Below are 24,679 nucleotides of genomic sequence, written 5' to 3'. Positions count from 1 at the left end.
GTTTCGTTCTAGGTTTATCACTTTTATGTTAGAGTAAGGTGAGCTTATGTGTTAATAAAAAAAGGTTTTGAGCTTGGTGTTTCCCTAATAATTTGTTCAGCAGACTGAGCAATGAGAAAGCATGAGTAAAATGAAGTGCAAATGCTGCCACTTTATAAAGGCTTTGAATGACTTTTATATGTCAGCTAATCAAGTAGTTAAGCACATAGTGTGGAGCAGTTTGGTTTTGCTGTTCTGTGTAAACAACTGTAATGAGCTTTGGTTCTTCTGTTGGAATGGAATGAAAGTGTTTAGCAGTGCGCCAGGGTTCAAGCACTGAAGGAAATCCTCTGCTTTTTGTCAGAGGCCTTCTTGGCATTGTAAACTGGACTAGATATTCTTCTGTTCCTTAGAATTGAGATTTTTATCTTTGCTCTTCCCAGAAGAGAGGCACACGAGACGTCTGCAGATGGTTTATGAATATTAAATTTATTACAGTAACAGTTGACAGTACAAGGCACATACTGATGACTTACAATCAGCTTGCAACACTTGTAACTAAACAGCTGCATAAATTAATACAGGTGCATCATGTACAAGTTGGAGGGAATACTTAGTTCTGTACAGCTAAAACTCCAGTTTATTTCTCTTTTAAAGGCAAAGATAGTCCTAATTTACCTATTCATTAGTTCCTTTTCACTGTTCAGAACAGAGGGTAGGATGTACTCGTGGTAGGTGAGTGGAAGGTGAGCTGAAGAGAAGGAATTTTTTTTGCCTCAAAACACTTTGTAACTGCTGTGCAGCTCGTTTGGTATCAATATGAGTATTTTTTATACAAAACCAGTGTTTTGCTGGTTGCTGAGCTACCTGATAAATATTCATTACTTTACATGTTTTCAGATGGGTATGTAAAAGGAAAAAAAGAATTGTATAAATAAATCCATTTCTCAATATTTCAACCACTCAGCTAAATAGAAATACTAAAAAATGAACTTACTATAATAAGATATTCAAACCAGAACACCATGTAACAAAAAAGTAATGAGGACTAAACTGCCTTTCAAGTTCAGCATTTATAGAGTGAAAACATGGATGTATTTTATCTTTGTATTATTCAGGAAGAGAAAAGCCTTTTTAATCTACATTGGTTTTTGTATCTTCAAATAATTCTAAGAGTTTTCATCCTCTCCCAGTTTCTTGGGACTCAGAGCACATTGTTCTCATGCTTCAGCTGCTGCAGGGCTTGTGTTACTATCAGGGTTTCCTGGCTGATTTAATTCACTAGCAAATGTGATACTTCTTGGGAAATCTCTCTGAAACCTCCCAGAGAGCCAATGTCTGTCCTATGTCAGTGTCTTAAAAATAACTTCTTGTTGTTGTTAGCTAAACCACCTGTCTGAAGAGGGAAGAAGTGGGGTAGGGTTTTCTCCTTTATTTCCCACGCTCTGCTGTTGGATACTTACCTGATTGATCTTACATTGACATTTCATGTGTATTTTTTCAGTTAATGAACTCAGAAAATTTAATTTTTGGAAGTAGGTTTCAAATACACTTGAGGCATAAGCTACAAAACTTTCTCATGAATAACTGTCCAGTAAGACATCTATTATGTTTTACTAGTGGCAGTTAAAGAACATATTCCCTTTTCAAAAATAGTTCAGGAGTCCAGTTCTGAAAGAACAGTCCTTGTCCCTCTTAAATGATTTCCTCATTGGAAGTTGGGATTGAGACTTGGATGAACTCAAAAGTCATTATCCCAAGTGGAAGAGGCGTTTCTCCAGGTACACAAAGGGGAAAAACTTGGGCAGAGGTGATGGAAATGTTTTCAGAAGGCAAACAGAACATCCCTGCTTTCCTCTCACCTGGCAAGTGCTTCATACCCAGGTGAACTCCAACAGGTTCCTTAATGCCCCCTGCTCTGGCTGCACAGGGAACCTCTGCAGCCTTAGCAAAGGGATACAAAAGTGACTTTTATCCTTTTATCCTCTATTTTATTTTACTTTCATCATAATCTATGTGCCAGAGTAAAAACACCATGTGAGTTTGTGCATGAATGGTGCCTGCTTGGGTTTGTCTGCACTTCCACTGCAGCAGGACTCGTGTCCTCCAAGGGCCAGGGCAGGTGCATTTGGGGAGCACGTGTGTGCATGTCATGTAAAGAGCTTAGGATGGACCTGGGGGTTAATGTCTGTGTCAGTGCCTTGAAATTTAATAAAAATCATTCTGATGAGAATCAGTCCTGCTGAACTCTACTCAGCTTCTCGCTAAGAAAAAAGAAAAATCCTCTCCTTTTCTTCTTCAGCTTGAAAACCCAATGCAATCCCATTAGAATATGAGCTACTGAACTTTCAAAGTAGGTTTGGATAGTTGTGAATGTACTTTTGTCAGCCATCCAAAAGGATTAGTCTAAATTTTACTTCTGTACTAGGAAAGAGGAGGAAAAACCCACAGGCTCCGGCAAATTGTAGGTGTGAAATTAACTGTAAAAAAAAAAGGAAGTGAAGCAGAGAAAGAGATCTTTAAGATTGCACGTTTTGGCATCAGAACTCAAAAAGATTCACTGTTGCTCTGTAGTTTCTATCGGTCTGCCAGGACAATGATTGGTTTTGGAAACAGTACAGTAGGTGCTGGCAACTTAAGTGCTTGTCAAGTAACTCTTGATGAGTTTTTGCAGCTTGATTGGGTCTAAAGGAAAGTGAAGCCTCAAACATCACAAAAAAAATGCTTCTGTAAGGTTTTTGGGGTTTTTTTAATGCAAGAAACATTAGGAATTATTACCACCTACAAACCAGAGGAAATGAAAAGGAGGCCAGTGCTACCAGCTTTGTGTGCTGATGTGCGCAGAGCTGTGCTGCTCAGCATTTTTCCTCTCCCTCTGTCTACTCCACCACAAACCCAGGGAACTTCCTATTTTTGTCTTCCTAGTTTATAAACCCCTGCGTTACTCGAGTAATGTATGGCTATCAGAAATATTTGTGCGTTTTCCCATGTAGTTGAAGCAAGTAGAGAACCTTAGAAGCGAATACGACATTGCCCGGTACGAACGATCACACGGAGGGAGGAGATACGGGAGCACTGCCACACACTGGGGGTCTACAGCTAGTCCTGCCTTGCCTTGCTCGTCCTGGAGGAGCTGCTGCAGGCACTCGGTGCCACTCCCGGAGCAGGGATGTTCCCTCGTGTTCCAGAGCCAGTGCTCAGTTCAGCCTGCTTGGAAGTGCACAGTAGATGTCGTTGGATTGCTTGGAGAATTGTGCTGGAGGCATCGCCTCTCCCACTGGTGCCGGTGGTGCAGCCTCCGTGGAAAACTCCGTTTGTTGTCTCAGCTGGAAGGGAGGTTCTTTGGGGGAAGAGGGAGGGGAAAAGTGACGTTTTGTGCTCCTCTTCCCTCCCCCAGAACCAGGTCAGCTTATACTGCGTTCATGCGGATGTCTCCAAAGGGAATTTCTGTGGCTGTTTCTGGAGTAATGCTTTTCAGAATACGCTGTTGGAAAGAAATCAGTATTAGAAATTGATTAATTTTAGAAGCACTACATAACACGTCAGCCATTTAGAAAGAGATTAATAATAATAAAACTACTGAGTTACGCCTTTTGAACTATTTAAAAGTGTTTCTGGCCTCCGTTAGCACTATGAAGATGGAAAGTGCTATAGAAGTACACAGCAGGATTTTAAAAATTATTTGTAACATAAATGGAATCAAAGCTTGGCAGATGTCATATTAATGCTTTAGGACTTTGCAGTTTAGCTGGATACCCTGACCCAACTAAACATATTCATTATGAACTGATATTTGAACTTAGAAGAAATCTCAGTATTGTCATTATAGATTTATGGCAGAGAAATCTCACTAAATGTGTGAGAGAAAAACAAGATTTTCTTACAGATCCACGCCAGGAAACCAGCCCTTCACTGCCTCATTTGCTTGGCTGGGGGATTTTGAGTGCCTGGGGTGAATTTTAGGAAGACTCTCCAATTCATCAGAGCTTTAAAAAAAATACTTGATGTGTTTTATAAGAATTTGTCAGCAGCCTCAGTAAGAACTGGGGAGATCTGTGAGAATGGGAAGAAGGCAATTCAGGAACAGAACAGCCAGTCATGATATTTTTAGGAATCACCTTCTTCCTAACAGTCCAACAGAAGCAACAGAGAGCATCAGGGTTACCTCCTTAAGTGTCCCTGGGGTGATGACCAAGCGATAGACCATGTAGATGGGAATGAAGATGATGGAGGAGGTTCCTATGCAGTAACCCACAACTGTGGTCCAGTAGGGGTAATCATAATCAAAAAGCCTCAGCTCAGGAGGGTTGGACAGAAAGCTGCAAGTGACGAACTGAAAGAGAACAAAGGGAAAGTGTGAATATGTGGATTTTGATGGCACACACTTTGGGGGAATTCTGTGTTCCAGTGTAGCACTGAAATAAATAGAAAATCAGTAGGACTCAGGATTAAAAATATGTTGAAACTGAAAAAAAATCCTAAATTACATGTGTGTAGATTTAAAACAAATCAACAACAAATCACAAAACAAAGACCAAAAGAAACCTTCCCAAAGCAGCTGCTCTCCACACCATACTGCTCTCTGTCAGAGCAGGAAAAGGAAAAAATGTCAGCTCAGTTACTGCTGTTGGATCATTTTCCTGAGCATATCATTCATGACTGAAAAATTCCTTAGGAAACAACAAATACTTTTAGTTGAATATTACAGGAATAGTATTTTTAACTGTCCTGGGAAGGATCTCTGATTGTTTCTTCCAGAGTATCATCAGAAGCTGTGGATTTACCAGCAAAACTTCTGTACAGAAATGACGTCCTACATCCTGAGCTTTCCTTATTTTAGGTGAGTTTCACAGGGAATACAAATAGCTCTGCCTGGTAACCACATCCCCAGAGCTCTGTGCCCCTCTGATTATTTTGCTGGTTTAGGATTACAAAGAGGACAGAAGTATAAAGATTACTGTGGTGTGACATTTTTATTTATAGACTTCTCTTTCTAGGGGTAATAAAATGAAAGTCTGTTAATTATAGCTTGATCATTACAAGAGTTTTGAATTCACTCTGTAGGTCTTAAATCTAAATTCTGTGCTTCATAAACTCCATCTTGACCTGTTCTGCTCCCACTATGGTCAGCCAGAATAAAAGAGAGCGTGAACTAATTTTGAATCAGGAAATGAACACTTTATGTTCAAATGCTATTAATAACACTGCCAAGCCAAACATTGGGACAGTATTTCCAATTCTGAATAACAGATTTATAATGCTTGCAATTAACTGCTGTAAATTTTAAGTGGAATATTCTCAAGTTGTCCATCAGCAGTTGCTGAGACAGTGTATTTACTTGTCTTGGTTTTCCTCCTCTGACGGTATTTTTTTCATCAGCTTTTATTGCTTCATTTTGCTGAGGTAAACATAAAGCAACAAAACAAAGTAAATTTGTTTAGCAGAGAGCAGGAGGGGAGTTATTCAGAACCCAGACTTATTCAGCTAATTCATCTACAAAAATCCTTAAAACTCTGATTTAGTAACAAGACCTTGCAACATTGTTTTGGGTTTTTCACTAATTGAGCCTTTTTGATTTAACAAGTATTATTACCAAAGGACTTCACAAGAGAATTCTAGAATTAAGCTTTTAGGAGTCTAAGGAACTGCATTGTTCAGTGGTTGTTTTCTTGTGCTGGAAAGAAAAAGCTCTAAAGAAAACTCACCAGAAGGAAGAGGGGACTAATTGCAACCCAGCAAACTCTCCAGTACCAGCCTGGGGCAGAGCCCAGCATTTCTTTCACATCATTGCAAAACTGGGTGATGCCTGTGGAGACAAGTGAGAGGACAGCGATGACAGCAGATCTAAATTTTTCTTGAGTAGATAGTTCACACATTTTTATGCCCAGCAAATAAATTCAGACTCTCTCCCAGAAGACCATTTTGTTCCTATAACTCTTAATTTTACTAAATCCTTAATTATTCTGAATTATACCTCCCGTTACTTTCAGATGCCTGTGTACTTCTGTCAGAGAGCAATTAATACTAATTCTCACTGCTTTTAATTATCGGTGAGTTTGTAAAAGTCATTTTTTCTGGAGACATGGGTGATGTCTGCAGAGACTGAGGCAATGCTGAGCTGGAGGAGCTCAGGAGTTTGGGTCAGGGGTGTTTGGAGGTACCATAGAACCAGGACACAGCCACTGCCTCCAGGAACACGACGGTCAGGACAGCTGGACCCGTGGCGTATTCTTCAAACAGCTTCACCACGTACGCTCCTCCCTGGAAAGGAGATGAAACTGTCAGCGTCCCCAGCATCCAGTGATGGCCACCCTGCCCTGCCCCTGCTTGGTGCTGCCTTTGGCTGGAGCAGGACGTTCACAAGTGGGAAATTCACCCCGTTCTGTCACTTTGTGGCTGTTTCTTCCAGGGAGACCCTGGTGAGCTGCTCACTCTCTGTGGACTCCCCTCCCCTTGGGGGCTGCCATGCAGAGAAGCAAAAGTCTGCTGGATTTTAGTGAACAAAGGGGATTTTATAGGATGGCTTTTTTGCATGGCCTCTTCTTTCTCCACCAGGGATCATAGCTAATGAACAGCAAATAAATAAAGTGTTCCTTTGCTTGCTTTCCATTTGGGATCTAGAACCATGAAGGAGGAGAATTCTTGCAGAGGAACTCAGCATCCTTTAACAGCAAACACTTCACATAAGAAGGAAGTTACACATAAATGAGCAAGTGGAGTGAAACATGACAGGAAAGCCAAGTATTCCTTTCTTTTTCCCTTATGATCATTATACTCATTATTCAAAAATTGCTTGTTGTGAGAATGAAATCCACAAGCCCCATGGGAACTATTTAACGTGACTAATGATGATTTCTGCCTTGAAACAATGAGGAAGATCCAGGAAATCCATTACTAGAATTTATTTTTTAAAAAAATTCAAAATACATTTTACACATTGTGACGATTATAATAACCATTCATGTTCTTTTTAAACATGGAGCTTTTGGGAACAAGAAGTAAACCACATAAAAAATGTGGCTGGTTGTCTGATGACTGATGAGCAGCATCATTTATGATGTGTAGCACATCATGAGTTGCAGTAGGATCATTTTGCAGCATATTTCCTAGTGAAATATTGTTCACATTTATTCCAAGTAATAGATTTCTAATGCATAAAGGAAACAGGCTGGAGGTTCAATCTGATTTCTTGAAACTCTCTTTAAAAAATTACTACCCTCTCCAAGGTGTCATTGACAGGAAAGTACCAGTGAGGGAGGCTGAGGGTGGGTGAAATACTCACGAATGTCAGGGTTGCCAGCGACCCCAAAAAGCAAACGATGGTCAGACCAAGGACAAACAATTCTCTGCGTTTGCCCCAGACGTGCGGGAATTCATCCAGGACTCCAGTGATCACTCCCTCTAGTCCTGCAAACTGAAAAGCATGGAAAAATCACTGGAAAATAGAGGGCAGCGTTACCTGCTCAAAAGTATGTTTGAGTGCTTAAAGGAGCGTTACAGCATCGAACCATTGGTGCTTTGTTCTGCTGTAGAGTTGGTGTGGGGTTTTTAGACAAGCCTTTCCTCCTCGTTTTTTTTTTTTTATCTCTTTAGGGTAGGGGTTTAGTGTTGCAATATCTGTGGAAATGCACTGTCATCCAAAGGCAGTCCTGTGCTACAGGCACCAGGATGTGGAGAAATGAGAGGTGGTTCAGTAGGACCAAGACTGTGAAATCAGCTGAGCTCAGCCCTGCTGGAAGGAGCTGCTGATTCTCCCCATGTAAAACCAGACTCACGTGACTATTTTCTAGCGTATCTACAGTTCCCGCCTTTTAAATCTAACTTGTGGGAAAAATCTCCAGATTTTCATAATTGCTTTGTAAGTTTACAAGCAAGAAAAGAGCCCAGAAGGCTGCATTCAGGCAGGAGTGTATAAATCAAGTGCTTTGCTTGTATTTCAGGGTCTTATTAATTGTCACAGCACGACAGTGACAAATCACTTGATTATATTTAAAGCTATTCAGATAAGAATTGGAGTGTCTGTCTTAGAGAAGGCACCTGATGCTGCAAACCCCTCAGTGCCAGTGCAGTGTTTGTAATTCTGTTTCTTTGGTGCCGGAGGGGTTCAGGCTGTGTCCTGAGGGTCTCCCCTGCTGGCTACTCACCGTGCTGTCTAACCCCAGCGTGAGCAGCATCAGGAAGAAGATGATGGCGAAGAAGGTGGAAGCTGGCATGTTTGCAATGGCCTCTGCGTAGGTGATGAAGAGCAGGCTGGGTCCTGGAGCAGAGAGTTGGCATCACTGTTAGCCAGCACTGCTGAGGGGAGGACAGGCTGTGCACGGTGTCCCCCAGGGGAAAACTGCTCCCCACAGGCTGCTGTGCCATGTGCAGTTACCACCACAGCTGTGAAACTGCAATCTGGCTTTTATATTTATGGGCTAGATTTTTAGCTGTACTGTGTAACCGTGCCCAATAAACTCAGCATCCTGAATAATATATAAAATATTTCTCATCGCTCAGGCTGCTCTCAATCTATGTATACAAATATATCCTATCCCAGAAGCAGTTTGAGGTGTGTATGAAAGGTTCACCTACCAGTGTCTTTGGCAACTTCTGACACGTCTTCGTTCCTCATCTCAGCCATGTATCCCAGCACGGTGAAGATGACAAACCCTGACACAAAGCTGGTCAAGCAGTTCACGGTGCTGGTGACCAGAGCATCTCTGCAACAGAAGACCTAACTCTCATCAGGGAATCTGCACCTGCTAGAGAGGGTTTACAACCTCTTGGTCTGCAATCTAGACAGACTCCTAGAAAAGCTGGGGGAATACAAGGGAAAAACAAGCAGCAGATTTGAAAGGAAGAGGAAAAAACCCCAATAACTCATAAGTACTTTTTCTCTCAAATCCATGCAGACGTTGTAACATCAGTCTGCCACTGGGTTGAATGCTGGCTGTATCCTGATGTTTTAAAAGAATAGGAATTACTACATGAATATTAAAGAATTCAGTACTTTATTTTAGAAGTTAGATTTTTTTTTTTTTTCAGGTAACAAGGAAAAACCAAAATTGCCTTTCTATTCAAGACTATGAGGTTATTTCCTAATTGACTACAGAGATTAAATAACTACAATGTGTTGGTTTGGAAAGGGTTTCGTCTGTTTTGTTGTGGCAGGTTTCTACATTTTAGATCTCTTCCTGTAATTAGTAAAAATTATCTTACTTTAAGGTAGGCAACAGAGGAGAAATGCTTTAGATTGCAGATTCTCTGTTACACTTAATTCTGATTTCTATGTACACAGGTCTGACAATTTAGTGCCTTTCACCAGCACCCTGTTTCTTTTTCATAAATACCCACAATTATATTTTTTTTAACTCAATTTTACTTATAGAATAAGGTAGAACTCACTGGTAGCAGTTGTTGTGGAATTTGTTGTAGCTGGCGTAAGCCAACAGGACCCCAAAACCTGGTCCCAGGGAGAAAAAAATCTGAGCTGCTGCATCCACCCAAACCTGAAAAACACCGAAGGCCAAGAAAAACATGACATGAAACAGATTGAATGAGTTTGGCATATTCAGAATATCACTTAGGTCTACAGAAGGCTGTTTCACTGGTCTGCCTATGTCCTAGTCCAGGTCTAACAAACACTGTTCAGAGAGATGTTGAAATGTGAATATTTGTCATAGAACTGTTGTGGCTTAGATTAATCCAGTGAATTGCCTATAATCAATGTCACACAAGTTTTGAAGTGTATAGAGAACTTTCTGCCCATGATTTTGAAGTCTTCCAAATCTTCCTCCAAACTCTGAGTGCTGTGGAATAGTCCTGTGTTTGGCAATGCGTCCTCTAGGCTATGTAGACATTTCCTAGATTTATGGAAATCCATTTGACTGTGTGGATGCAGTTCTGTTTCCTGGGGCTCAATTCAGCTTTGTTGTAGCTGTGACAGATGCAAGTGTGATGATCTTGTTATGAAAAGCGTGTTGTACTTGAAAAGTGGCCACAGCCCTAATGAGTAATGTTCTAAAGTACAATATCAGCTCTCTTTCTGAAGGTGAAAGTCCTCATTCATTTATTCTCTTTTGATTGAAACATGGAGTTCATTACAACTCATTTCTAATATTCTCTCCCCTTGTGTGAGGCCATCCTGTATCACCCAGACAGAGCTCTGTCATCGCCCAGCACACAGATTGCAATCTGCTGTCCTCACTCCAGATACAGCCAATACAATATCAATGGCCTTTATTGCTTTTTCAGAAGATGTGGTTCCTTATTGGAGATGCTGCTTTATCAGAGACTGGTGTCTTTTCATTTCCTCTTCATTCAAAGCTCTCCATATCAGCTGGGCAGCAGCAGACTTGCAAACATTGGAATTTTTTTAATCTTTGTGTTTGTAGTGTTTATTGCTTTGGGGTTTTTTCCATCACCCTCCTCACCAGACACTTTCACAGGCAGTGAAGTGAGCGCAGCCTTGAGCCTGATGGATTGGTTGTCATCCACTGAGTTCAAGGCTGGATCAGATACTGGAGGGCCTGGGGTTTGTTGGTTAGCTGTTTGTCCTCATTCCTGTTTTCCTTTCAAATTTTGGTGGTGTATGCAGGTCTGACTGATTTATTCCTCCTCTACAGGCACTTGCATGAGTTACTGGGTCAGGATTTAGTTGGTGTCTGTGGGCTCATCTGCCAGAGCTTGTTAGAGGATGGAGATAGAAGTTTCTGCTCCAGTAACCTGCACTATTTAAATAGGGGCAGCTGTGGACAGTGTAGGACTGTACTCATCCCCTTAAGCCAAAAAAAATGCAGCTCTACCTCTTGTTAGGTTTAATAAATTCAGTTTGCTCAGTGTGACTCTCACAGGGGAAGGATTTTGCTGCAGTGTAGGAGCACTCACAGCTCCTTACTCAGTGTCAGTCCTGGTGAAAAAGTGTTTGGTTACTTGTTTTCTTCTAATCAGATCACTCATTCTGTTCAACCACTGTATGGGAGCTCTGCCTTTAGTTCAGGCTAAATTGAGGGTGGACTCTTTAAAATTCTTTATAATTTTGGAAAGAGCATGGATTCAGGCTTTCAAGTCCATGCTAAGAATCTGTTCAGTCATGCTCCATGTATCTGTGGTGATACACACACGGGTAGGCTGAAAGCAAATCTCTACCCTTTTATAAAGTTTTTTACCTCAGTGGCCAGGAGTTTCTGCCAGTCAGGTTTCAAGTAGTAGAGGACACCTCTCCAAGCCCCAGGCAAAGTTGCACCTCTCACGAGCAGGATGAAGAGGATGATGTAAGGGAACGTGGCAGTCACCCAAACCACCTGTGAGGGAACATGGTGAGAGCATTTGCCATGGGTAGAAAGTTAACAGGGATAGTAGGAATTAGTTAATAATATTATATCTCTCAGCATTTACAGCATCTTCACGTGAGCTTCTCTGCAGGTCTGTAAACAGGCAGTTTGCTCATCTGTCCCCTTTCCCTGGCAGGATTGTTCCTGCCCAGAGAACAGTGCCATCATTTAATTTTGTTCTTTATTGCTTGGATAAGAGTAGCAGTCACTGTACAGCGAGTGCTCCCCAAATACATCAGCCCAAAATCCCTGTCATGGAAATAACCTGAGCTGGTCCCCTGACAGTTAATTGGCTCAGGTAGAACTGCCTCAAGACAAGCTGATGTGTCTTGCTTTTGCATTCACCTTGCCAGAGGTTTTGACCCCTTTCCAGATGCTGAAGTACACAATGGTGAAGATTAACAACAAGCAGAGGGTCAGTTGCCAGCTAATGCCCCCCAGGTCATCCAGCCCGTTGGACCTGTGCACCTGCAGAACCTGGCGCCTGCAAGAGAAAAGAAAAACACAGTAGAGATACTTTTTAAACAAATGCTTCCGTTAAACCTGCATTTGACAGTCCCATACTGTGGTCTGAGCATTCCAAGGAATCTTGAGATCTTGATAAGCAACCTTCAAAGTCATGACATTTGGGGTTCATTTCATTTTAATTAAAAGTTTTATTAACGGTACACCAGTGATGGTAAGTGACAGCAGACATGGACTGGGAAGCTCCTAAACCACAGAGCACCCTCCATGCACCCTCAGCTTACACCCCCCTGCAAGAATCCAGTGGTTTGAAGAAGGTTTGATCAACAATCAGCCCTGCTGCCCTCCGAGGAAAATCTTGCTGGTGTCCCAGCAGTCTGGCTACCACCACCATCCTCACTTACATGCACTTACGTATAAAATTCTTCTGCAGGAGAGGTGGAGTGCAGGGACCAGCTGACATTGTCCTTGCTGAAGTAGTTGGTGCAGTTTCCTGTGTTCCAGGGGTTCGTGCAGCTGGTCCAGGGCAGCTCCGCCGTGAAGGAGGAGATGAGGTAGTAAAAAGCCCAAGCCATGATGGTGTTGTAGTAGGAAGCTACGTAAAGATCTATGATACAGATGGCAAAGCCAATTCCTGGAGAGGCAGGAAATAAATGTGTTCAGTCAGTGTTTTAGGCAAAAAAAAGGAGGAAAGGAATCGGTTATCACCTTGACTACCATTAGTAACTGCCTAAGGCAGCTCTGCAGGAGGAACACACACCCTCCCAAGTGTTTAGAACACTGGCAATTCTTGTGACTTCAGAAATACTCTGATTCCAGCAAAGCATCCTTAATGGAGACAAAACATGCTTACAAAGAGATATTTTCTATGTGTCCCTAAATTTCTGCAGTTTAGAAATATGCATCTTGTAGTCTCAGTAAAAAAAGAGACATGATCAGAGCTACAGCACTGGGAACAAGAGTAAATGAGGATATAGAACAGTTCATTTTATTCTTTATAATTTTAGGCTTGGTCAGCTTCTATCTAAGCAATTTGAGTTGCATACTGTATGTGTATACTCACACACGTGCAGATGTACCTGGAGTTTTAGGAAAGCTTTCTTTGAAAAGCCAAAATCTTGTGTAGAACAAGTCTTACTTGGCTTTATGAGATTTTCTTTCCCCCTGCCTGCGAAATGTCACCTTTATAGGAAAACTTCCCAGTTATTCAGAAAGTTCCATTTCCCTCGGTTACCTTTGAATATAGGACATATTTTCCTCCAAATGGAAATACAGCCATTCCTGTGGTACTGTCCTAGTGCTAACTCCATATAGAAGAGAGGAATCCCTCCAAAGATGGCCATGATTGTGTAAGGAATGAGGAATGCTCCTGCAAGAGAGAAAGCAGATGATTGCAACTCTTCACAGACTTCTCTTCCAACAGTACCAGCACTCCATAAAGAGGAGTTCCTTTTATCCCACAGGGAAAATGCATATCCCCTCCCTAGCCAACACACCACTGGATTACTGTGGGATTTCTCGTGAGTGTAACTACTCAGCAGTGTGAGCAAGAGGCAGCACTCAAGCCAAACTCCTCACATTTCTGCAACACAGGATTCACCAAATTCTCCATCTCACAGCTGTGAGATGAGCTACAGATAAAATTAAGAATTTCTCCAATAACGTGCCTTTGTTACATCAGAGAGACCAAAGTCCTTTCTAAGATCTCCTTGATTAGATTTTAGATTTATATTTTGTCTCTTATGTCAGTGAGTCGAAGACGCAGCCTTCCTCATGAGTTGGCTTAGGCATGTTGATTTATCAGATTTTAAAATGTTCTTGGGAAAGGGATTGAGGTGTTGGGGTGTGGGTCTGCACCTACCTTGTTCTCAGCTTCTTGTGCTGTGCTGAACAGCTTTTCTGTCATTATCCTACACCAATATTTAGGTTATTAGTGAATAATTTCTCCTTGGTCATTTGCTATGCATGGTATTTTAAAAGCCACTAAACCATCCATTTATAAACCAAGAAATTGAGCATTAAGGAACAACGAACAGGAGCGGGCACTGACCTCCTCCATTTTGATAGCAGATATAAGGAAATCTCCACACATTTCCCAGATCCACTGCGTATCCAATGACGGAGAGGAGAAAGTCAATTTTTTTACTCCAGGTCTCCCTGTCCTCCAGCTCCATCAGCTGCTGCTGAGCTTCGGCCCCGCAGGTGGTGGACGTGGTGGTGGTGGTTGTGGTGGTGGCTGCTGGGGCCGTGCCCTGGCCATCCTCCACCTCTCCATTGCAGGGCACTGAGCTCTGAACCCCTGAATAACTATTTGAGATCTGAGCTGCCTCCCCTTTATCGCCCTGGCTGGGGTGGACTTTGTTGCCATCCTCCACCAGCCGCAGGGCAGATTTAGGGTTCCTGACCAGAAGTCCGTTCTCTTTACAGTCTTCTCCTTTGCTGCAGTCTGAGACGTCCTTCTTGGAAGTCAGGGGCTGTGTCTCATTGCTTGTGGCCTTTTTTTCCATTTTTTCTGTGATTTGTTCTGGTCACTGGCAGACAGGCAGCACCACAGGGTCCCTTCGGGGTTTGTCTTCCCACACCTTTATTCCCAGCACTTTTAGAATTCCTCTTCCATACTTAAATCCATCAGATTGAAGGCACAAGCACCATCTAAGACATGAAAAAGAGTTGAAAGTCCATTACAAGCTTTACTGGTGCTGGTAATTTTCAAGTTACAGACAGCAAATTCTGTGATTAAAATACAGAGGTAATTAACCATCACAGCATGCGAGGTGAATCATGGAGCAGATAATCTGGGATTTTGTCCAGAAATAGGCTGGAAAAAATCGTCCTCTTTGACAGCAGAACCTGGTGTACCTGGATCTCACCCTCTCAGGAGGATCTGCTGGACTTTGTGCATTTCTGGACACCTCACACCCAGTCACAGTCCTGCTGTCTTCTGGTATCACCTTCTCCTCTGAACACTGCTGGACTCCCACTTTGCAAACTGAGGGCAGAGCTTAGTGGGACTTTTATTTTCATTTTCCTAAGTTCATCCTGCGGCTCACCCACTCATGTTACGGCTGTTTCTAGATTCACCCGGTATGAAGGCAAAAGAATTCATTAAATAAATATGAGATAACCATGGATATAAAAATTTCATCATAAATTTCATCATACATTTCTTCAGAAATTCCACAGCGTCTGCTCTGTTTAGCAGCAGATGTAGAAGGCTTAAATTAAACTTTAGAAAAATATTTAAATCTCAGTGGTTTTGCATCAACTTACTTTTGAGGCTCGGTCAACACTAATAACAAGAAGAGGTCATAAACTTCAATTTGATTCTTCTCATTAAGAGCTAACGTGTGAGTCTAAAGGACAAAACTTGTCCCCGGTTTTATTTGACTCCCTGGGCAAATAAAAGCATCTTTCATTCTGTTTGGATCTGCTGACACCATGATTCCAGTCCTGGGAAGGGTGGTGGGCACTACTCCTGTGCTGCTGCCCACTCCCAGCAAAAAAAAACCACAGGCACTGGGAGTCCCTGGCTTCTCTGCCCTCTTCATGAGCTAAAAACAGACTCAAAGGGAAAGAAACCATCCTGACATAAGGTATAACACAATTAATTTTCCTGCAGAACAAAGATAACAGAGAAGGAGTTGTGATTCTATGAGCAGGTCATGTTTTGTTTTGTTTTTTTTCTGCTGATCTGTTCAGGTGATGAAAACACCCAGCTGCCTTTACCCAACAAAACCTTGGAACAGGAGCTGATCCCCTGCTGTAAATTCCCAAGGGCAGTAACCCTGATTTATTGCTAGCAAAGAGTCACACAATGTACAGCATGTCAAGATTAAATTACTACAATTACACCTGATTTTTCCTTTTCAAAACATTGTATCGTGGTAGAAACTGTCATTGTCACCTAGCAGAAAAAATAAGCATTAATTCACTTTTAACTGCAGGAAAAAAACTAAAGCAGAGAAGGGATATGATTTGCTTATTTCTAGAATTTGCTGATTATCAGAGCTATTAAAATTCAAGTTTTTCCCAGCTTTCCACCTTTTCCAAAGACAGTTTGCTAAACCTTTTCTAAACATTTCTCAGTGCAAGCAGAAAGAGAAGCAAAGTTATTGAGCTGCAGAGCAAACAGGAGGATGGTTTTCAGATAAAAGTCACTTGAAAATGTTGCTTATAACTTTGGGAAATCTTTAGTTCTCCAGGCTTACATTGTCTCTACCCAAATAATCTCCTTTTTGTCATACAGCATGCAGTGCATCATTAATGTGAATTCTTACAAGAGCAGGTGTAATTAAACATCCACAAAGATTGAAACATCTCCAGAGCTCCAGAGAGAATCACCAGGGCAAAGAACAGGAGGTTCTCTTTTACCTGCAGGACTACAAAACCTGAACGCCTTTGGAGTCCAAACCCTTCCAAATGTCCCAAAAGAGGTTATGGAGATGGAAACAGCCCTGGTGGCCACATAGAAATCCAAGGGAAGGCCAGAGCCAATCCTCCCCTTGTACAGAGCATGGTAAATACCAGGTGAGAATATGGAAAAGTAACCTGAGCCCTTCTGGACTTTACACCTCTCACCCATAAATGGGAATGCAGTAAAGGATGTTGATTTAACTGCATTATCTCATGGGACTGATTTTTCCATACCTGAGGCTTAAACTCTCACTGTGTTTGTAAAACACTTTATTTCTGCACATTTTTCAGTGCTTGCTTTACTGAGGGGAGTTCAAAGAGTGTATTGTTGATTTCCAAGATCTGTGACGAGAATCATTGTCCATCCAGACCTAAACTCCTTCTCCTGCTCTTCTGCACACCGCAGGACAAAAGAAAAAGTATTTGAAATACTTCCATAGAATTTTCAGTAATTTGAGCCTCAAATATGCAAAATTACATGTGAATTTTCAAGGGCTTCAGCTGAAATCTGAACTGTTTCTTTCTGAACAATAATTACAGCTCATCAGCTGTCCTGGGAAATCTCTGGAGTGATGAAGTCCTCAGCTACACAGTGGAGCTCACAGGGGCATAGTTGGCACATGCAAACAGAACAGTTTCAGATTATTTCATTACACCGTAAAGAACTGTGGGAGAATGTGCATTTTTCTTTGCTTTCCTACAAATCAAGAAAAAAAAATTAAAAACTGAAGGCACTGTGAGCACTACAAAGAGTGCAAAGAGCTGCAGAGAAAGCTCTTAGGGTTGGAAAATATGCTCGGACACCAGGGGACATATCCAGGTGAAAATGACCCCAATAGTGAAGGGCTTTGCCCCCTCAGCCTCCACTTCTTCTCTGCACAGATTCCTAATTCAGGTGCTTGAGTGCTGACAGCAATGATCTCAGAAATTTCAGTTTATTACCTGTTTTCAATCCGGGCTGTCGCAAAGGTTGCTGTTACATAACTGCACCTTGGCTCCTTCTCAGCCCTAATTAGCTGCCAGAGAAAAAGGGGAGATGAAAAAGGGAAGAAGACAGAGCTCCGTGCTTTGGTTTCCTTTTGATCTGTGTTTGGCACATCTGTGACTTTGCTCCTCTGGGAGGCCCTGGCGCCCTGAGCCGGGGCTGCTCTGCCGGGCACATGGAATGTGCCAGCCCTGGGAATGTCACCCTCCCTGAGCAAAGGCTGACTAAAGGCGAGTGACCCTGGACTCCTCCGCAGCCGGTCCAGCCTTGCTGAAAACATTTTGGGTGGACAATTGAAGACGTGCGTTTCCACACGCTTGGCCGCAGCCACCGACGCAGTTCACGTCAGCCGAACATTAATTAAATTATATTTCTTTATCTCCCACACGGAGATGAACCTGAACCAACAGTGCGGATGTAAAATCCCTGCATATTCCTGGATGCACAGATCCGGCTCTTTGGCCTGTTGCAGAGCGATCCTGGAGGAGCATCCCTGGCCTGGAGCCCGCTTCCTCCCGCTCCAGTGTTGGAGCATCTCCTGTTTATTTCTGGGGGCTCGCCGTGACCTCTCGTGGCAGTGCGGGAATCCCTCGCCTTTCCTGCTCTGCCACAGAGTAAACAACTCTTCCCAGCACCACGACAGCGGGATTTTCCTGCTCTCGGCACTTTTTAAAGGAGGAATTGGCTTTTAACACGCAGCAAAGAGCAGATGCTGCAAGGGAGGCAAATCTCGAGTCACCGGGAGGTCGCTGAGTTTGAGGTGGGGCTGCGGTGCGCACCTCCTGTGCCTCCCGTTTTAGCTCTCGCAGTCGCAAAATTGGTAGGTTTGTATAAATTCCGCTTCACACAAATGTGGTCCTTATTTCATGCGCTAATTCTGTGGAAGTGGAGAGGCGGCACTCGCTGGGCTGCGGGAAATCTCAGGTCCCACCTTCCCTCCCAATGCTCCTCCATCCTCCCGCCTCCACCCCGGCACTTGCAGGGAATCGGAGCACTTTGAACCTCAAGAAGAAGGCTCAGCCCAGGGTGTTGGCAAACAGAATCAAACGCTGCGATGATTCCTGTTAACTTGACCTAAATCTCACATTTATCACAAAGAATTGAAGATGGTTAAAGTTACAGCTGCCTGACTCACACGACACCTTGCAGCTCACCCGGGCAGCTGTGCATAAATGGAAAGAGTCCAAGGACGTTACTTTTATCTCAAATATCAAGCGAGACGTTTCTATGACAAGATAGGAATCACTCACCCCGGGCAGGACAGGGCTGTGCTCTTTGCCTGGACCTGTTCTCTCCTCTGAGCCAGAGAGATTTCGTGATTTTTCCTCTCAGTTTGCACAGGTCAGGAGCAACCCTTAAATCAAAGTGTCATGGCATAGATGTCCCCACACTGTGAGGACTTGTTAAAAAAATATAAATTTCAGCCAATTAAATTGCGTTGCTCCCGATTACAATGAATTTTACCTGCTGTGTGTCATACACAGGTCATATTTAAGTTTGTAATACTAAAAATATTAGTGCCTTTTGATGTTGAATGTGTTCACTTTTACTGATTTCTTTAAAAAATGAGTACCCAGAATGTCCTTTCCTGTTAGCTCATTAGCAAGTGTGACAGTTTGTATTTCAGATTTCAAAACCTGATAATCATAAAAACTTGGGAGCCACAGAATTGGAACATTAGGTGTAAAGCAGATCTAAGCTGATACCTAGACCATCCCTCCACAACAGAAAATTGATTTATTCAGGGGATTTTATTTTTTTGTTACAAGTTATTTTCTAATTGAAGAGAATCAGAATTGGATTTTGATAAAGAGTGATCAAACTTCACTGAAATTAATGAATTAGTGAACTGTAACAGGTTCGATCCCAATGCCAGTGATTTTAAGTGTTACAAAAGCTGGGCACTTTGGCACAGCACTGTGAGCTGGGAGTATTTTAAGAGGAAACTTGGAGCATGCAGGTGACGAAATGGACCCTTTGTATGGATATTTGCAGGGCTCCAAGGGCTCCCTCACACTCCTACTGAAGCAGAGTGAGCTCAGCAAGTCCTGCTGGTGAGACAATGGCCCTGGGGGAGAGTCAAAGGCTGCTTCCCAAAGAGTGCCACAAGGAGAGCTTAACTCCTGGATTCCCAGATAAGGCTAAACTTGGGGAAGAAGGGAAGAGCGCTTCTGAAAGCAGCAGTTTGGGGGAAATATAAACCTGCACTGGGAGCTTTATGTCACAACCTTGTCCGTGTCTCAGTCTGAAATTAGAAAGTCATCAGGAAAGAGAGATTTTTACCTTTAAAATTCTTTTGAGAAGACAGGCACTGTACTGTAGTGGGAATGCTGCCAAGCTGGTGTCAGTCATTTAAAGAACAGGGAGGAGGAGAAATGCTTTTTTTTTTTCTTTTTGGCTGGAGAGTGTCTGTGTGTAGTGCAAGGAAACAGATAAACTTGGAGGGCATGATATTGCTTTTTAATTCTTCCTCCAATTATTTATATAAACTTGAGGGAAGGGGCATAACACAGCAAAGATCACTAAATAAACAGAGCATCATCGCTTGGTAGCAGATGATGTTTCTCTGAAGGGGATTTGTTAATGGCTATCTCCAAATTACAACCCTGAATTCGGGCTCCAAGTTCTACTCCAGTTCTTTATGAAACATTTATCCCACAGGCAGAGCTCATTGTTTTTTACCAGTTCTGTAAGACACAGAGCTGCAAACACACAGCTTGGGAAAAGAGTTCAAACATGAGCATCAGGAGGAGATCAGGACACAGAATTAATATTTCTTTAGGCTGCTGCTAATGAAAACTCAGCAATTTATATTTCCATGGAGGAAAGCAGGAAAGAACTTAAACACACTGCACGTTTCCACTTGTGGGAATAATTTTGGGTTGTTACTAAATTCTAGTTTTGGGGCAGTTTTTCTTAATTAAACCGTCTGAAATTCATCACACCCTGTCCAATTAGAAAATGATCACAACAGTCACTTGCTATATGAGAAGTTTGCAAAGTATTCTCCAAGAAAATTATGGTTAATTCACCATCAAAATCACCAGAAGATGCAGCCCAACTGTTTGAGCCCTTCCCTGGTAAATGTCTGACAATCCACATTAAAAAAAAAGCCACAACATTTTCAAGAATCCAAATCCTTTAAATGCCTGATCCCTTTTCCCCCAGGCTTTCTTAACATATCAAAACATATTTTCCTTGCCTATTTATATATTCAGTTGCATTTCATTCCTTAATTAAACTCTGTATTTCTTAGCAAAGTAACCCAGCAAGCCAGTTGGTTTCAGTAAACATGATTGACTATAAATACATAGGACATGCTCTTCAGATTTAATATTTGCAATAAATCTGCCCCATTGAGTTCAATAATTTACAGTGCTGGAATCATTTACCTTTTAAAATATAATTTAATATGGTTAATTAAGCTCCATTCACCCTTTCAAAATAAATAGCCTAAATTGCATATTTTGTCCTCTTTTTCCTTCAGATTCTGCTGCTTTCTTTCATTTTTCCTTATAGTTTAATGCTTTCTTGCAAGCTTTAAATAACTTTACATCTGTAGTGCAGTTATGCAGGCTGCCAAAACTCTTAAGTTTAGATTGTCAGAACATGTTCTGCTACAGGCATTCGACTCCTGACATTCATAACTGCTGGACAAGTGCCTGAACGTGACAGAGCAGAGCATGGAACAGCAGAAAAGAAATAACAAGGCACGAAAAGTTTTGAAAACCCAAGGAAAACTAAACCTAAAATCAACGTATCTTTTTTTGCCCCCAAAGCTTTGCTAGACGGACAATGTTTTAGAAATTGTCAAAGACCTCAAAGCTGATTTAAAAACAAACAAAACCTAGGGTACAGATTTTAGCCCGTCATTCATATTTCAGATGTTATAACTGAAGCAGAAAGAGGCAACGAGGAGGGAAAGTTAATGAAACTCCAGCGTCCGCTGCTGCAGGGGGGCAGCTCTGAGGAGCAGCTGCCTCTGTGCCTGTCTGAATTTCACAAAAGCGCTTCAGGCATCGCTGTGCAAAGACAAAATTATAAAGTACCTGTGTTCGGGGTCGGTCCGAAGCGCTGCCCTTGGAGAGATCCACGCTCGAGTCCCCTTCACCCACATTTACCTCAGCCTGGGGAGCTCAGCCTGTGGGCAACTCAGCATCCTGGGCAGCTTTTTGTACACCAGTCCCCCTCACATGGTCTGATTTCCAGATAATCTGCTGCCAAAGAGCTCTTTAAGAATTTTTGCGTCACTTTAGTCAAATAAACTTTATGTTTCACCGGGGCTGCAGCTCAGTTTTCCTCCTAGAGGTGGGTGGCTACATTTGCCTGCTCTGATCTGTTCGGGCGAGCAGGATCCAATGAAGGCAGAGGCAGGAGGGAAGGGGCGCTTTCCTGGGAAGGGACAGCTTTGCTGGATCTTGTTATAAATATAAATAACAGGATGGGGACCAGGATGGACACAGCAAAGTTTTGAGGGAGTCAGGGAATTATAAATTTATAGGTGGGTCTGTAAATTACAGGATAGGAAGGACTGGGATGTTATCACAATAAAAGGGCTTGAGAAGAATAATTTCAAAAATTATAACCGTTGCATTATTTTAATATAGAAATAAGGTTTCGTTTTGCTTTAAAGCTTGAAGCAGAAATTCTTGACAAGCGTTTTGCTGCCTCAATAAGCTCAACAAGTAATTTCCTTTCTTCCTACCACTACTCGAAATACCTCACTCCACTTCTAACACGTTTTTTCCTCCAGTGTTTTTCATCCAGGATTTCTTCATTCCTGCACTTCACGACTTGTTTATAAAAAAACATAAATCACAGATCAATGTTTAGTGGCAGTAGTTTAGGTGGCAGATTTAGGGGGGAAAAAAAAAAAAAAAAAAAGGTGGAAAAGCAGAATAGGGGCAAGTAAGAGTAGCTGATAGTTGGAGCAGCAGCAGCTTTGCTGTAAGCAGTTGCCGGTTTGCAGAGACTTCTTCCAAACAACTGAAAAGAAAATAAAGTGAAAACTGAAGAGCTGTAATTTGCACTTTCCCCTGCTGTCCCTGTCCCTGGCAGAGCTGCAGCCAGGCAGGGCGAGGCACCTGCACCATCTCAAGGAGAGCTCGGGCATTGCAGTTCCACGCACCAGGGACGCGTCCTGAAAATCAGTTTTGTTTCCCGTTACCTCCCCTGGGCACCGTGTTAAGGCCCTTTTGTCAAATGGAGCTTTTTTTTTCCTTCACTTGCTTTAGAAATTCATCGATCTTTTAGTGCAAATGGCAATATCCACCTCCTGTGTCCTGCTTTCCAAATTAATCGGGTCTGGTCGTGCTCACCTCCCCTTGCTGCAGGCTGGAAAAGCCCCCGCCAGTTTGTCCTTGCCTGGGATTCTCCTCCACAGCCTTCCCTCTCTTTTGTCCTATTCCGGGAGGTTCCCAAGGACAGATCCTGCCGTGCCTCCCTCTCTGAACCTTCCTGGAGGTCACAGCAGTGTTTTAATGTGCAATTATCCAGCTGTGGATCAGACCCCGTGCTCTGGAGAGCAGCATTTTTCCTTTCCTGGGAGAGTGGATGGCACAAGGAATCCGCACCTTTACTTTGCAAACAGATTTCCTGCTCATTACTGCTGGGAGACTGGAAAGGGTTTTCCAAACTCACTTTTCCTATTCTCTTACAAGAAATAAATTCTCTCTGCTGAGAGCCCCTCTGCTCATCCCATAGTTAACAACTTGGGTTTTTAAAAATTTTAGAGAGATCATGACCCTTGTCTGAGTTTTTTCTCTGTTTCAGTCTCTGCTTAAAGCAGGGTTTTTATGCCTTACCTGGCCTTTTTTGCTCAGGTGTTTCTTTCATTATTGTCTTCTGCAGCAGTTACTGGATTTTTGGCTTTCTTGTGTTGGTTTTTCTTTTTTGTTTTGAATTTCTTGCCAAACAGTCTGGAGCCTTTGGGACATAATAGAAATAACAGACTGGAGATTTCAGGCAAAACCCCTTAACCTCATGACACCTTATTTATCTCATAAGTGAAAAACCTTTCAAGGGCTGTCCTGAGCCACCTCCAGAATCTCATGAAATCTGGGCATTGGTGGGTGAAACTCTGATGATTTAGGGAAAGCATGAAGAAAAGAGAAAGAAAATGGACTTTACACAAGACACATAGATAAAGCAGCTGCAGATTCCAGCACAAGGATGGGAATCATCACTGAAATGACCTCACAAAAGTAGCACCAACTGTACCATGAGGTCGGCGATGGCTCTGCAAGCGTCTCTGATTCACTGCCAATAAAAGGATTGGAACAATTTTCCAAATAACACAAACCAAACATCCTGAAATATTTGTTTGTTCTCATCTTTCCTTAGTTAGCAATCAGACTACATTTAGCAGCTATTACAATTGGCTTTGGGATAAAAGAAATTCTGATTGCCCTTCCCTGCTATTTTCCACACTGCTGGGATGCACATCTGGGAGTTGGATGAGTTTTGGAGAGGTTTTGTTATTTCCACTACAACTGTTTTAAAAGCACATTCCAGTGGGGAAATCTGATTCCTAGAACCCACAAACCACCATTACACATAACCTCTCCTCAGTTCCCTCATTAGGAATTTGTTATTTTCTACCACTTGCTTAATCTGAGAGAGCTGACTTTCATAATACCATCTTGTCAATATTTGCCCCCTGTCAGGGGAACCGTCTTTGAATTCTCACATGAAAACTGCATGGAAAAGGAAACTATTCAGTCAGCTGGTTCCTCAGCAACCTAAAGGTAAGGCTTTGCAAAGGAGATATATATAAACTAAGGGAGAAATCAGCACTGAAGTACAGTGGGCATTAATTGTTTTTTTATTCTAACCAAATCATCTTTTTACCAGCTGTATGTTAATTTTTTCATAGTTTGGATCTACAATTCACAGAGCTTTCTTTGCTGAGTGACAACAAAGCAGCAAACCAGGCTTATTCCCACATTACTTCCATTCCATCCCTAGGAAAGTTTAATTTTTTATCTTCTCTGAACCATTTCCTGCGAACTGACAGGGGTTAAGTGGTTTGTTCCTCCAGCACACGCTCTGGAGAAGTGCTGGAACAATTCATTGGGGACAATCCCTGGCTGTGAACTGTCCCCCACACACCTGGGAAGAGGCTGAGGCTCTCCTTGGATCCATCCAGCTGTGCAGGACCCTGAGCACTTCCTCAGGCTCGGGGGGGGGAGCCCATGGCAGCTCCATCATCACTCAGCTGTCTCCAGCCTTAGCTGGGGGCTGCTGATCTCAGCAGTGAGCTTTCCCTCAGGACAAAAGGGCAGAGCGACCCAGTAAAAAGGAATCATTTCATTCCCAGATTTTACCCACATTTCCAACCACAGGTTAAAAACAACCCCAGGCACCTGTAGGGTGTTTATGGATAACAAGAGCCTGCAGGTACCAATCCTTACCCATATTTCCTTGGCTGTTCTCCCACAGGCAGAGGAATGGCCTTGACTTGGCACCAGCACAAACCTCAGAACACTTTGTTCAACGGCCCCCAGAGGAAAAACCACAGCTC

The 24,679-nt window shown here is 42.5% G+C and overlaps 1 protein-coding gene across 1 annotated transcript; it reads right to left on the bottom strand.

Moving 5' to 3' along the window:
• Positions 1–449: 449 nt before the first annotated feature.
• On the bottom strand, positions 450–21,466 carry SLC6A4 (solute carrier family 6 member 4). The gene is made up of 14 exons (XM_040082311.2): positions 21,207–21,466; positions 13,810–14,411; positions 12,994–13,128; positions 12,174–12,393; positions 11,640–11,778; positions 11,130–11,264; positions 9,367–9,470; positions 8,554–8,681; positions 8,124–8,236; positions 7,262–7,393; positions 6,141–6,240; positions 5,685–5,785; positions 4,145–4,312; positions 450–3,463 (listed from the first exon to the last, which is right to left on the bottom strand). The coding sequence occupies exons 2-14, from the start codon at positions 14,264–14,266 to the stop codon at positions 3,389–3,391; spliced, it is 2,007 nt and encodes a 668-aa protein (XP_039938245.1). The 5' UTR covers positions 14,267–14,411; positions 21,207–21,466; the 3' UTR covers positions 450–3,388.
• Between the last annotated feature and the right edge of the window lie 3,213 nt (positions 21,467–24,679).

Source organism: Hirundo rustica, chromosome 19 (assembly GCF_015227805.2).
Source record: "Hirundo rustica isolate bHirRus1 chromosome 19, bHirRus1.pri.v3, whole genome shotgun sequence".
Classification (NCBI taxonomy): Eukaryota; Metazoa; Chordata; class Aves; order Passeriformes; family Hirundinidae; genus Hirundo; species Hirundo rustica.
The sequence above is the reverse complement of the archived record's forward strand: the minus strand, read 5'-3'. Positions and strand labels throughout refer to the sequence as shown.